At 60.7% G+C, this 14,160-nt stretch overlaps 1 protein-coding gene across 1 annotated transcript in view; it reads right to left on the bottom strand.

Annotated features, from left to right (window-relative positions):
* Positions 1–2,785: 2,785 nt before the first annotated feature.
* LOC137458382 (hydrocephalus-inducing protein-like) overlaps positions 2,786–14,160 on the bottom strand; it is a 29,578-nt gene continuing 18,203 nt past the window's right edge. Inside the window, exons 16-23 of the mRNA XM_068169896.1 lie at positions 13,782–13,934; positions 12,205–12,443; positions 10,694–10,949; positions 9,935–10,078; positions 8,896–9,039; positions 7,676–7,900; positions 4,352–4,537; positions 2,786–3,049 (exon numbers count right to left, since the gene is read on the bottom strand). Coding sequence (XP_068025997.1) covers positions 2,786–3,049; positions 4,352–4,537; positions 7,676–7,900; positions 8,896–9,039; positions 9,935–10,078; positions 10,694–10,949; positions 12,205–12,443; positions 13,782–13,934 — 1,611 coding nt within the window. The remainder of the gene's footprint in view (positions 3,050–4,351; positions 4,538–7,675; positions 7,901–8,895; positions 9,040–9,934; positions 10,079–10,693; positions 10,950–12,204; positions 12,444–13,781; positions 13,935–14,160) is intronic.

Raw genomic sequence — 14,160 nt, 5'->3', positions numbered from 1 at the left:
CAGATCATCGATGAATATGTTGAAGAGGACAGGGCCCAGCACTGATCCCTGGGGGACACCACTAGTGACTGGCTGCCAGCTGGCTGTGGCACCGCTCACTACCACTCTCTGGGCCCGGCCCTCCAGCCAGTTCCTAACCCAGCACAGAGTGTAATGGTCCAATCCACGGGCTGACAGCTTGGCCAGCAGTTTGCTGTGGGGGACGGTGTCAAAGACCTTGCTGAAGTCCAGGTAGACCACATCCACAGGCCTCTCCACATCCACCAGACGGGTCACCTGATCATAGAAAGAGATCAGATTGGAGAGGCAGGATCTGCCCTTCCTGAATCCATGTTGGCTGGACCTGAGCCCTTGGCCATCCTTCAGGTGCGCAGTTATTGCCGCCAGGATAATCTGCTCCATCACTTTCCCTGGCACTGAGGTCAGGCTGACCAGCCTGGAGTTTTCAGGTTCCTCCATCTGACCCTTCTTGTGGATGGGGACCACGTTGGCCAGTTTCCAGTCATCTGGGACCTCACCAGTGAGCCAGGACTGGAGGAAAATGATGGAGAGTGGCCTAGCTAGCACATCCGCCAGCTCTCTCAGCACCCTAGGATGGATCTCATCCGGTCCCATGGACTTGTGAATATCCAAGTGGCTCAGCAGGTCCCAAACCAATTCCTCATGGATTTCCGGGGCATTACACTGCTCCCCGACCCCATCGCCCAGCTCCGGAGGCCACTCGTCCTGAACTCCTGCCTTGCTGTTAAACATTGAGGCAAAGAAGGTGTTCAGGACCTCAGCCTTCTCCTCGTCTTCAGTCACCGTGTTCCCCTCCAGGTCCACTAGGGAGTTCAGGTTCTTCCTGCCCTTCTTCTTATTGTTAATATATTAATAAAAATGCTTTTTATTGTCTTTGACTGAGGTGGCCAGCTTCAGTTCCAGCTGGGCCTTTGCCTCCCTAATTTTATTCCTACATAATCTAACAGCTTCCTTGAACATACCTCGAGAAGCCTTCCCCTCCTTCCAAAGGTGATACAGCCTCTTCTTCCCCCTTAAATCCTCCAGGAGCTGCTTGCTCATCCAGGCCGGTCGCCTTCCCTGCCGCCTTGCCTTCCGGCACGTGGGAACCGCCAGTTCCTGTGCCTTCAAGAGCTGCTGTTTGAAGTAGGTCCAACCCCCCTGAACCCCTTGGGGGAATGTAATTTTTATAGGACAGTAATCAAAGTGATCACAATTTATTAGTTAGGAAGAAGGAAATATGGGGAGCCATGATCAGACCAGAAAGAAAGAACACATACCTTAAGGACTGATACCTATTGGGTCAGGATGGTATTGGATATGTGGTAAAAATGCTTATAAGGTATTACCCTTAGGCGGCTAAGGAAGATGTGCTATAGGACTGGCCTATCCTCATATCTTTATAGTAAATCAGCCACAGGAATTACTCAGGAGCTTTGCAAGAAGAACCAAGAGGGGAGCAAATCCACTACTGTGAGAGTCTAATAAGTTTGTCTCTCTCTATGTGAGTCAACAAAGATAAAGTGATAGCAGAGCCACTGGAAAGAAGGTGGAAAGAATCCTGTCCACCAATCCTGGATGCAAATCAGCTTGTGATTGCATCGTGATAACACGGGACTACAACAATGGACCCAAAGACCCAGCCATCACGCTTTCTGGGCAGGGTGGTTTCCGCCCATCAAGTACCTTGGGCAGGGTGATACAATGGTTTTCACCACCTGTGTAAAGGAATGTGGGAGGACTTGTCTGGATGGAGATGGGGTAGACGGAGATTCCCCCCTCCTCCAGCCAGGGTCTTGCCCAAACACACAGATTTCCTGCCACTGGAATTCCTGAGGGACAATATTTGACTACATACCTAAGGACTAAAAAACTGTATAAAAGACTTGAGCAACTACTGGTTTGTAGAGAGAAACAGAAGAGAGAAACAGAGGAGAGAAACAGAGGAGAAAAACGGGGAGAAAAACGGAGATGAAGGAAAACACAGGAGACGGGCCAGGCCGCTGAGAAGCCGGGACAATGCTGCTCCGGAGAACAGAAGCTGCCCGGAGGACCACAGCTCCAGCCAAGCCTCAGCATCCTTTCTCTACAGACCCAGGCTGCCCAGAGGAGCCTCAGCACTGTTCCTGTATCAACCCAACATCTCCCCAGAGGACCACAGCTGTTCTCCAGCAAAAGCCTCACCACGGTTTCTCTACAAACCAAACATCTCCTGCAGCACCTTTCCTCCACAGACTTTATCTTGGGGGGGATGAGGGGTGTGGTAATATAATTCCTTTCCTCTTCTATCTCTCGTCCCTCTCTCTCTCTCTCTCTCTTTTCTCCCCTTCCCTTCTTATGTCCACTTTCTCTATTTTCTCCCTCTCCCTTTCGTATTTATGTAATAAATAGTCTAGCTGTTGATACTTTGGCCTCGTTTGTGCCTTTAATTTCACAACACGGGAATATTTAAAAGAACTGTGTCTCCGGACCGAGACATCTAATGTCTCCGAACCGTGACACTCAGCCAGTCCATCCTGCCCCCAGGCAGCAGGGACCTCCAGAGCTCAGCCAGTCCATCCTGCCCCCAGGCAGCAGGGACCTCCAGAGCTCAGCCAGTCCATCCTGCCCCCAGGCAGCAGGGACCTCCCCTGCCAGGGCGGCCACGCCCGGGGACCTCCCCGCTCAGACTTCCCAGCTCGGGTGGGGTGGGGATGGCCATTCCAGAGCAGCTTGGAAGCAGAATGCATCACTCCAAGGTGGTGCTTCCAAGGCCTGGAGCCAGCACAGCAGCTAGCCCTAGGGCTCAGTGGGCAGCCCCCAGCAGAGAGGGCTCCAGACAAGGAGAAGCCTGCGCTACCTCCAGCCCAAAGTCCAGCTCCGTGGTGTCCAGGTGGTAGCTGAGGAGCGAGGCCTCCCCACGCAGCCTGAGCTTGTAGCTGGGGCCTCCCTGCACCCTGCAGAGGGCCCTGGCACAGGCCACAACGTTGGGGTGGCCAAAGAAGCTGAAGGTGACCTGCTGGCTCTGGCCTGGCTGCAGCAGCCCGTAGAGTGGCAGCACATCAAACACCTGGGGAGGAGAGGGGGAGAGGCTGAGCAGGGGAGGGGCTGAGTGGGGGCAGAGGCTGAGCAGGGGAGGGGCTGAGTGGGGGCAGAGGCTGAGCAGGGGAGGGGCTGAGTGGGGGGAGAGGCTGAGCAGGGGAGGGGCTGAGTGGGGGGAGAGGCTGAGCAGGGGAGGGGCTGAGTGGGGGCAGAGGCTGAGCAGGGGAGGGGCTGAGTGGGGGCAGAGGCTGAGCAGGGGAGAGGCTGAGCACTTGGATTGGGAAGAACTTAATCAATGCACCACACTAAAGTCATCTGGGAGGAATCCTGGCAGCAAGAAATTCTCTCTGCTGCACAACTTGGCTTTCCAACCTTCCTCACTGGCTGGAGGATCACACCAGGTGCTAAGCTGAGAGGCCTTGCAGCCAGGGGGGCCTCCAGCCCAGCTCCCCTGACTCCTGCTGCTCCTCACTCTCTGATCTGCACTCTGCTGTCTCTCCAGATGCTACAGCAGAAGCCACTGGCAAATGTCCTCTCCAGCACTTGCTTAGTGACAAGGTGAAGAAGATGTGCAGCTTGTGGCCAGCAGGCCAGGGGACATTCTCCTGCCCCTCTCCCCTGTCCTGGGGAGGCTACCTCTGGAGTCCTGGCTCCAGTGCTGGGCTCCCCACTTCCAGAGAGACAGGGAACTGCTGGAGAGTGTCCAGTGGAGGTTGCAGAGCTGCTGAGGGGCCTGGAGCAGCTCTGGGGGAGCCCTGGGGCTGTTGAGCCTGGAGAAGAGCAGCCCCAGAGGGGAGCTGAGCAATGCTCAGCAAGAGACAAAGGAGCTGTGGGGGGCAAGAGGCTGGGGCCAGGCTCTGCTCAGTGGTGCCCTGGGACAGGACAAGGGGCAGTGGGCACAAAGTGCCAGGAGGTTCCAGGTGAAGAGGAGGAGAAAGTTGTTTGGTGTGAGGGTGCTGGAGGCCTGGAGCAGGCTGCCCAGAGAGGTTGTGGAGTCTGCTGGTGTGGAGAGCTTCCAACCCCCCCTGGGCACTGTGCTGCTGGGCAAGCTGCTGTGGGTGCCCTGCTGGAGCAGGGGCTTGGACTGATGATGCCCAGAGGTCCCTTCCAACCCCTCCATGCTGGGGTGCTGTGAATGCCCCCAGAGCTGCTGCACAAGGAGTGTTTTGGCTCAGCCCTACACCATGTCCTGCATGGCCTCTCCATGCCCAGCTGCCTGGAGGGATGTGAGGCCACTCTGTGAGCAGCGCTGAGGGCCAGCAGTGGCAGTCCCAGCTGTGGAACTGCTTCTCCCACTGCAAGGCTGGAAGCCAGGCAGCTTCCCACTTGCCTCCTCCAATCCCAGCCTGTGGGGCTCTGTCTCCTTCAGCTTCATCAGCTGCCTCATCCCAGCTGGGCTGGGAGCTCCCACAGCACCTTCCAGGGCCCCCTCCTGCTGCACAGCACCTTCCAGGGCCCCCTCCTGCTGCACAGCACCTTCCAGGGCCCCCTCCTGCTCCGTGGCACCGGACAGCAGCTGCAAAGCAAGCACCAAGGGCTGCAGTGAGCAAGTGGCTGCTCTGGGTGAGAGCACTCTGCTGCAGGCTCCAGCACCTCATCAAGCCAGGGGCAGCTGAGATGGCAGCTGGGAGCAAATCAAGTCTGGCTATGGCCATGGCATCTGCTGAGTGTGGCTCCAAGGCCAGCCCCAGGTCAGGCCTGGGCTCCATCCTCACCTCCTACACACAAGCTTGCAGGAGCCTGGCAGAGAGCCCAAGGGGGCAGCTGGCACCCTGGTGCCAGTCCAGCTCTGCTCCCTCCTGCCCAAAGAACATGTTGAGAAGCTCCTGCCTGGACAGCTTAGGTTCTCCAGGACCAAAGCAGGGACACAGCTGCCCCTGAGGCTCCCCAGCACAGGCAAAGGAGGACTGAGGGAGGGCTTGGCCCAGCTCTCCAGTTTCAGATGGTGCTTTGGTTTCATTCCATGCCCTGATGGCTGCTGGAGAGCTGAGGAGCTCCACCAGGTCATTATTCTCCAGACACCCTCCTGAAGAAGGCAGCTGAGATGTTTTCCTGCCCTGCAGCAGCTGGCAGCTTGTCTTTAACCTCAGAGGTGCCAGCTTGCAAAGGGAGCCTTGGCTCTGGCCTTCTGAGCCCTGTTTCTGAGAGAGGCTTCTGGGCTTGCTCCTCCAGCTCCAGAGGCTCTGCTGCTTCAGGAAGCTGAGAAGTGCTTTGTGCTGGGGCCTGGCCACCAGCAGGCTCTGCAGGAACGCTGCTGGGGCATCCTTGGGCCTAAGCAGAGCTACATCTCCCTGGCAGACAAAGCACTGGGCAGGGCTGAGTCTCCCCTTGGGTCACGTCCCTTCCTGAGCCCTGACAGCTCTGGGGCTGTCTCTGCCATCCCAGCCCTTGGCTAAGGCCAGGATGTGCCAATGGCTGGGGCTGTCTCTGCCATCCCAGCCCTTGGCTAAGGCCAGGATGTGCCAATGGCTGGGGCTGAGCAGGTGGCCCCTGGGGATCGGTGCTGGGCTTGGCACAGAAGGAAGCTCAAAGCCTTCCCAGCAGCATGCAGGTAAAAGCCTCATTTGACACTGGGAAACAACCCAGCCCAAACTCTCCAGAGGCCAGGAGGAGCTGAGGGAGGCCTCCCCCAGCCAGACTGTCCTGTTTGTCCCTCCCCAGCAGCCCTGTGTCCAGCTGCTGGCCCTGCTGCCCTTCCTGCTCTCAGGTGGCCGCGGGGCCATGAGAAGGGAGGTTGGCAGCAGCAGGGCTCTGGGGGCAAACTGGGAGGTGTCCCAGGAAAGCTACCTCTGCTTCCAGGCAGTCCTGGGCATCTGCTGGCTCCTGGGCAGGGTCCCCCACTGCCCCCAGGGCTTGGGCTGGCTCCTCCACACCCCCATGCCCGGAGCTGCTCCCTGCAGAGGCCGAGCGCTGCCCGCAGGCTCTCTCCTCCTGCGCTGCTGGGGCCGGGAGGCTGCACCTGGAACAGAAGCTCCCTGTGAGCAGGGACTGCAGGGGCAGGCAGGGGAGACTGCCCCAGCAGCTCCTCGCTGGCCACTGCTGCTCTGAGCTCAGCACTGGCTCTGGCCCAGCAGCTCCAGCCCAGGATGGAGCAGGGCCAGGCTCTGGGCTGCCCAGCTTGGCACAGGGGCAGTGCAGGCACCTGGCTGCTGGCAGACAGGGCAGAGGCCAGGGCTGGGGGCCAGGAAGGGCACCAGGAAGGGCAACCAGACACACACTGTGCAAAAAGGGAGACTGAGAAGCAAAGGGGCAGAGCCCAGCAGAGACCTTCTGGTGGCCTTGCAGCACTCCCAGTGCCCTACAAGGAAGCTGGGGACAGCCTTGGGAGCAGGGCTTGGTGTGCCAGGCCCAGGGTGGGGGGAGGCTTGAGCTCAGAGATTCAGAGCAGACACAAGGCAGACATTTGGGATGCTGAGGAGAGGGAGACACTGGCCCAGGGTGCCTGAGGAGGGGGGAGATGCCCCATCCCTGGCACCACTCCAGGGCAGGTGAAGGTGGAAGGAAAAGAAGCTACCAGCCAGGTTGCAGCCAGGAAGCGATGGAGCCCTCAGCCTCTGTCCTGTCCCTGCAGCAGCCCCAGGAGCTGAGGCTTTGTCTCTAAAGAGACAAGGTGAGAGCAGGGGCTGAGGGCCCTGGGGCTGTGCAGCCTGCAGAAGAGCAAGCCCAGAAGGGATCTTCTGAGTGCTGGGCAAGAGCTCAAGGGCAGGGGGCAAGAGGATGCCTGTGGTTTGGCAGCAGCAGAGCAGCTGTGCTTGGGGGGACAGAGGAGTGGCCTCTGCTTGCCTGAAGGTGGAGGCTCTTGGAGCAGGGGCTGGGTGCCAGGCAGGCTTCACCTCTGAGCAGCCAATCCAGCCCCCACACAGCCAAAGTTTCTCCTCCTGCTCAGATGGAAGCCCCAGGGGGCAGCAGGCTCCGTGCCCTGGCACTGGGCACCAGGCACTGGCCCCAGCCTCCTGCCCCCATCCTTCAGCTCCTGCTGAGCATTGCTCAGCTGCCCTCTGGGGCTGCTCTTCTCCAGGCTCAACAGCCCCAGGGCTCTCAGCCTGTGCTCCTCCCAGAGCTGCTCCAGGCCCCTCAGCAGCTTTGCAGCCTCCCTGGGACTCTCTCCAGGAGGTCCCTGGCTCTCCCGAGCTGGGGAGCCAGCACTGGACAGCGTCCCGGGGGCAGTTCCTGTGTCGGTTCTTAGGAGTGGAATGAGAAGAGGTGGGGCTGGCAGGGCAGGCAGAGAGCTCCCAGTTTGTCTCTGCTTGTCCCAGGGCCCAAGCAGGGCTTTGGAGCTCCAGAGACAAAGCAGGACTGGGGGGCATGGGCTCCAGGAGAAGTGCTGCCAGCGTCTCAGAGGCTGCCTTGCAGAGCAGTGTCTCCTGCCCAGCATCACAGTGCTGCAGGACTCCTGTGCCCTGAGCAGCCAGCCTGAGCTCAGCTGGAGGGCTTGTTCCTGTTCCCACCAGGGCAAGGGGAAAGCAATTGGTCAGAGCCCAGGGAAAGCACCTTGGTCTCTGCAAAGCACAAGCAGGACAGCAGGAAGGAGAAGAGCTGCAAGGAGAGGGCAGAGGTGGCCATACCTCAGCTGGCTGCCCTGGCTGTCTGGCAGCAGCTGCCAGCAGTAGGAGACAGGCAGCTGGCTGCAGTTGGTCATCTCCAGGCTCTGCACAGCTCCAGTGCCATTGAGGATGCAGCCAAAGTCCACAGCCATGCTCTGGAAGTGCAGGTTGGGGCAGCAGACTTCTCCCCGCAGCAGGACCTGCTCCTGGTGAGGGTGCTCCAGGAACTGGATCCTCAGAGCCTGCTCCACTTGCCAGGAGTGCAAACCCTCTTCATGAGCAGGGTTAAAGCTGATGCAGAGCTGCAGCTCCTGCCCTGCCTCCAGCTTCATGGGCTGCAAGGAGAGGAAGAGCATCCAGCAGCCGTGGGATGCCGTCCCCAGGGCTCAGGGCATGAACCATGGCAGTGCCCAAGTGTGGCTCCAGCAGGGCCTGCCTGTGCCAGCCCCACCCCACTGCTGGCCCAGCCCCCCTCAGGCTTCAGCAGAGGCACCAAAGCCCCCCCCAGAGCAGCACCCTGGCACCAAGGCTGTTTGCCCTGCTCCTCCCAGCACTGCAGCCTGGCCCTGGCAGGGCTGGCACCGGCAGGGCACAGGAGTGGTGCCCATGCCCACATCACCACCTGTCTGGCAGGGCCTGTGCCCAACCCCTGCCACTGACACAGGGGGCAGGCAGGGGCTGGAGGAGCATCCTCAGCCCTCTCAGAGGCAGGGCTGCCCTTGAAGGGAGCAAGCTGCTCCTGAGGAGCAGGCAGACAGCTGAGGCTGGCTGCTGGGATGGCTGCCAGGAGGCAGCTTGACTCGCTGGCTTGCCCAGAAGGGGCTGGAGCCCTTCCCTGCGTCTCTTAGAGCCAGGACTCTGACAGGAAGCTGCAGCAAGGAGCCAAGCAAGCCACAGGGCAAGAGGAAAGGGCCTCAAGTCGCACCAGGGGAGCTTCAGTTCGGCCATGAGGAACAAGTTCTTCCTCAAAGGCTGTCAAGGCCCGGCCCAGGCTGCCCAGGGCAGTGGTGGAGTCCCCATCCCATGGCAGAGTCCTGGGGATCTGGTGCTGAGGGCCATGCTTTAGTGGTGAGCTGGCAGTGAGGAGTTCCCAGTTGGCCTTCTTGAGCTGAAAGGTCTCTTCCCACCCAAAGCATCCCATGGCTCTCTTCCCCATTCAGAGGGTATCTTCTTCCCTCCAGCAGCTCATTTCCAACCTGATTTAGCTCAGGCCAGCCCTCTGCTGACTCCACAGCAGCCAAGTCTCTCCTGGAGGCCCTCCCAAGAGCAGCACAGCAGCACAGCCCTCCCTCTTCCCACTCCAGCAGCAGCAAGGCCCAGGGCTGCTCACCTGAGCATCTGCAGGCAGGGGCTGCTGCTCCACGTTGCAGATGGAGAAGGGCTGCCCTAAGGCCAGGACCATGCTGAGTGGCAGGGGGCAGATGTTCTTCAGAGCAAGAGGCTGGGCCAGGGGAGTTAGGACATCCCCTGCTTGCTGCAGCCACAGGAGAGAAGCATCAACCAACCTCAAGTGCCCAGGCACCTCCTTCCCCTTCTGATGCCTTTCCAACCCTTCAGCCCCCACAGCTCAGCACAGCTCCTCTGGACTCTTTGGGTTTGTTTCTGCCCTTCTGGAAGGGCTTTCTCTAAGCACAGCACAGCTGCTGCTGGCTGCAAACCACAGCACTGCCCAGGGGCCAGGGGCACAGCCTCATGGGCCAGGCAGGGAAGGGGACCCTGAGAGGAGGCAGCTGCTGCCAAAAGATCAAGCCCAGAGTGTGAGCCCAGAGCATCTGACTCCAGTGGTGTGTCCTCTCTTGGGGACAGCAGCACAAGAGGAGTTCCAGTCACCTAGCTTGCACCCCTTGCAACCTTTCCAGCTCCAGGAGCCTCCTCAAAGCAGGGCTGCAGGGCAGGAGGCAGGGGAGGGCCTGCAGCAGCCTAAGGTTGGCTTTGACCAGGCACAGCCAGCCAGCACCCTCCAGGCACCTGCTGCCCCTGCTACAGTGACAAGATGCTGAGGGGCATCTGCCTGAGGAGCAAAGGCTGAGAGGCCTGGGGCTGCTGAGCCTGGAGAAGAGCAGCCCCAGAGGGCATCTGAGCAATGCTCAGCAGGAGCCAACGGGACCAGGGGGTGGGGCCAGACTCTTCTCAGTGGTGCTACACCAAGGAGGGCAGAGTCGAGCTGCTGAGGCTGTTCCCAGCCCCAGGGGAGCCAGGAAGGACCTCAGTGCTAATGGCCAAAGCTTGGTCCTGCTGCAGTCATCAGCCAAAGCCCTGGGGACTGGGAGCAGCTCTTTCCCCTCCTGCTTGCAAGCCCAGCACAGGCAGCCCACAGCTTCCAGCCAGCAGCCAGGGCTTCAGTGCCAGGATGCCAGCCAGAGGCTCACCTTCTCCACGTGGAAAGAGATTGCTGTGGAGGACATCTGCAGGGCAGGAGCAACGAACTGGCAGCTGAGCTCCACCTGCAGGATCTGTCTCCTCCTGGCCTCGCCGCCCACCGCGGCCTGGCACAGCAGCTGCTCCCTCACCGCCTGCAGGGAGAAGCCACAGGGCACAGGGGGGCTGCCAGCAGGGGGCCAGGAGACAGCCTGCAGCTGCCAGCCACGGCCCTGCCACTGCCCTCAAGTCACACTCCCTGCTCCCTCTTTGCCCCTGCCCTCCACAGCCTCTGCTGCAGCCCAGTTCTGCTGAGCTCCAGAGGCCATCCTGCTGCAGCCAACAGCCACACAAAGCTCTGGGCAGGTCTGTGCTGCCTGGGACAAGCCCTGCCCCAAAGGATTCTGCCCTGGCTGTGCACAGCGCTGCAGAAAGCTGGAGGAGCTGCTGGGATGGAACTGGAGCTAGTCTCAAGCTGTGCCAGGGGAGGGTCAGGCTGGCTAGTAGGAAGAAGTTCTTCCCAGAGAGAGAATTGGCCTCTGGAATGTGCTGCCCGGGGAGGTGGTGGAGTCACCGCCCCTGGAGGTCTCCAGGAAAAGCCTGGAGGAGGCACTCAGTGCCAGGCTCTGGTGGATTGGACAGGGTTGGGTGATAGGTTGGACTGGGTGATCCTGGGGGTCTCTGCCAGGCTGGTTGATGCTGTGACTGCAGGACAAGTCCCAGGGGAGGTGATCTGATGGGGAAGGCTCATCCCTCGGGAGGAACCTCACCTGGGGAGTGCTGGAGAAGGCTTCCAGCATCACCTCCATCGTCTGGCCTGGCCTCAGCTCCATAACCTTGGGCCGGAGCTGAAACACAGGGCAGGCAGCTGCGAGGCTCTGGGGGGGAGCTCTGGCCTTGGTGCTGCTGAGGGCAGGGAGCTGTCCGCGCTGGGCAGGCAGGGAGCAGCCTCCTAGGCTCCAGTAGAGGCGCTGGGAGCGGCGGCCTCGGTTGGTGACCTGGAAGCTGTAGCAGCAGGGAGCCAGGCTGCAAGAGGAGCAGAGATGGACAAGGTCAGCAGAGCTGCTGCTGCCCAGCGCTCCCCCAGCTGGTGCCGCTGCCGTCTGACCACACAGCTGGCAGTGCAACCCCCTCGGAAAGGCTGAGCCGGCTCAAAGCTTCAGCAGGAGCCAGCCCTTGCCTGGCCCCGAGCTTCTCCCCTCCCAGCAGCTGCCCTGTTTGCAGCCAGCCAGGAAGAGCTTCCTGCAGAGCTGTCCCGACGGGGCACAGCCGAGCCCAGCCCCGGCTGCCCCAGAGCCCTTCCTCCTTGCCGCAGGCCCGGAGCGGCAGCGGCAGGGAGAGGACAGAGGCTCCGCACGGAGCTGGCTCCGGCCTCGCCGGCGGCACCAAGGCAGCAGCAGAGCTGCTGGGCAGGGCCCTGGCCGCTCCCCGCTGTGCTGCTGCTGCTGCTGCTGCTGCTGCTCAGGAGCTCCTCGGCTCCGTCTCAGCTCGCTGCTCTGCCGCTGCTCCGCTTTGTTTCCAGCGGCAGTTCCAGAGAGGGGGGGTGGGAAACCCTTCCCTTTCCCCCCTTGCTTCTGCCCGGTGCCGGCCGGCTGGGGGAGTGCTGCTGGAGCCTCCCCTCCGCCGCTGCCCAGCGGCTCCACTTTCCCTCTCGCTGCGGACAAGGGGGAAGCTTAGCTCCTGCTTTCGCTTTGCCTCTGCCATTGCACCCAGAGCGCGGCTTGGGCTCAGGACATTGCCTGCCTGCAGCTCCCGGCACAGCCTCTTGCCCTGAGCAGAAGTTCCCCACCTGAACATTGCTGTGTGAGGAACCTGCCTCTGGAGCTCAGGCAAAGCCTCCGGAGTTTGGGGTTCCCCCCCGCCCCCCCTTTGCTCTGCCTTTGCTGCAGGCAGCAGCTCAAGGCAGTCCATCTTGTGACCGAAGCAGAAACTGCAGCTCCTGGGCTCTGGCTCTGGAGGGGAGCTCAGGTTTAGAGTTGTCTTTTCCCTTCCTCTGCCCAAATCGTTCAGCTGCTGCTGAAGGTGCCTGGGATGGGGATCCTTCCCAGCCGGGCCCAGGAGCCTGGACAAGCTGTACCAAAGTTGTGCTGGCCTTCCCTGGGGGCCTTTTGGCTGAGCCAAGTCATCAATAGCATTCTTCACGGTCCTGCCCCTGAGGAAGGCTCCCAACCCTCCCCAGCACATCCTCTCAGCTGCTGTGGGCAGGGCAGCATCCCTTGGGCACTGCAGAGAGCTGCCCTGGCTGAGCCCCTGGCAGCAGCAGGAGCTGAGGGACACCTACCTGAAGCGAGTGCCCAGGCTGAGCTGCGGAGCCAAGGGCCTGTCCAGGACGATGGTGCTGCCGACGCCGAGGGCCCGCACGGGGATGCCGTAGCCACGGCTGTGCTCCACCAGCAGCTGCACCTCGGCCTGGAACTGCCCCGTGTCGTCCAGCTGGGCTGTGACAGACACAGACACCTGGCCCTCGGCGGGGATCACTCCTTGGCTGGGCTCGACCCTCCAGCAGCAGCCTCTGCCAGCCTGCAAGACAAGGCAGAGCCCAGCTGAGGCTGGAAACCGGGGCCCTCGGGGCGAGGAGGTGAGGGGAACAGAGCAGAAAGGCTTCACCTGCCTGCAGCTGAGCCAGGGGGGCTGCAAACAGCACCTCTGCAGGAGCTTACACCCCCCTGTGCCACCCTCCTCTCACAGACTCTCCTCAGTGCCCCCCATGGCACAGTATCACCAAGGCTGGAAGAGACCTCAGGGATCATCCAGTCCAACCTGTCACCACAGACCTCATGACTAGAGCATGGCACCAAGTGCCACCTCCAATCCCCTCCTGAGCACCTCCAGGCATGGGGACTCCACCACCTCCCTGGGCAGCACATTCCCATGAGCAATGACTCTCTCAGTGAAGCTTTCTCCTCCCCTCGAGTCTAAACTTCCCCAGCCCAAAGGACACCCGGCCTCAAGAGAAGGTTGGTTCCTCCTCCAGTCTCCTTGGAGGCCTTTTGCTCAGAGGCCTCTTGAAGTACTGAGGGGCTGCAAGAAGTTGACTTTTCTCCAGCCAGTCCCAGGGAGAAGATCAGAGAATCACAGAATGGTTTGGGGTGGAAGGCACCTGCAGGATCTTCTAGTTCCAAGCCCCTGCCCTGGGCAGGGACATCTCCAAGTAGAGCAGCTTGCTCAAAACCCCATCCTCAGTTCAAAGCTGAGACCCAGGCTTGTTCAGCCTGGAGAGAAGGAGGCTGAGGGGAGACCTTCTGGCTCCCTGCACCTCCCTGAGAGGAGGCTGGAGCCAGGGGGGGTTCAGCATCTCCTCCCAGGCAATAGGGCAAGAGGAAATGGCCTCAAGTTGCATCAGAGGAGCTTTAGGTTGGGCATGAGGAACAATTTCTTCCTCTGGAGGGCTCTCAGGGCCTGGCCCAGGCTGCCCAAGGCAGGGGTGGAGTCCCCATCCCTGGAGGCATTTCAAAGCCTTGGAGCTGTGGTGCTGAGGGCCACGGTTCAGTGCTGAGCTGGCAGTGCTGGGTTCAGGCTTGGCCTGGAGGATCTGAAAGGTCTTTTCCAACCCAAGGCATTCTGTGATCCCAGAGCTCCAAAACCATGACTCCCACAGCCAGGGAGCTTCCACAAAGGAAAGGGAGAGCTTGGAAACAGGCTCCAGGCTCACTACTGCTCCAAGATCTCCTCAAGCTCTGTTCTCCTGAGGGCTGCCCCAGCTGAACCTGCCCCCAGAGCCAGGCTCCTCTGGCCACCTGGGGATGGAACATCTTGCTTGCTCTCTCAGGCAGCCAGCTGGGAAAGCTGCAGATGCAAACCAAGCCCCAGGTGGCCACAGAGCAGCCATTTCCCTTGGAAGCCTCTCCAGATACTCACCACCTCTGCCTGGAAGGCTGCAGGGATGGGGCTCTGATTGCAGAGCTGCAGACTGCGGGAGACGTCCTGCAGAACTGGGATGCTGCCAAAGTTGATCTCTTGGGGCTGCACAGAGACAACTGGGCCCTGCCCAATGCTCACCAGGTGGATTTCCTGCTCCAGCAAGCAGGGAGGGGGGAGAGAGAGAAAAAAAACCACACTCTAGGGAAAGCTGGCAAGGATCAGACAGCTCTGAGGCTGCTCCTGGACAGGAGAGAGCTCTGCCTGCTGGGAGTTGGCAGTGTTGGAAGCCTGACCCAGGAGGCCTGCAGCAAGGGTGGGCTCTGGAGGGACCCCAGCTGAAAGCCACAAGCTGCTGTTGTCAGGGGGAAAGAAACCA

The sequence above is a fragment of the Melanerpes formicivorus genome, unplaced genomic scaffold, assembly GCF_026170545.1.
Source record: "Melanerpes formicivorus ecotype bairdi unplaced genomic scaffold, bMelFor1.0.p_v2 SCAF_241, whole genome shotgun sequence".
NCBI lineage: Eukaryota > Metazoa > Chordata > Aves > Piciformes > Picidae > Melanerpes > Melanerpes formicivorus.
This window is presented reverse-complemented; position numbering and strand designations above follow the sequence as displayed.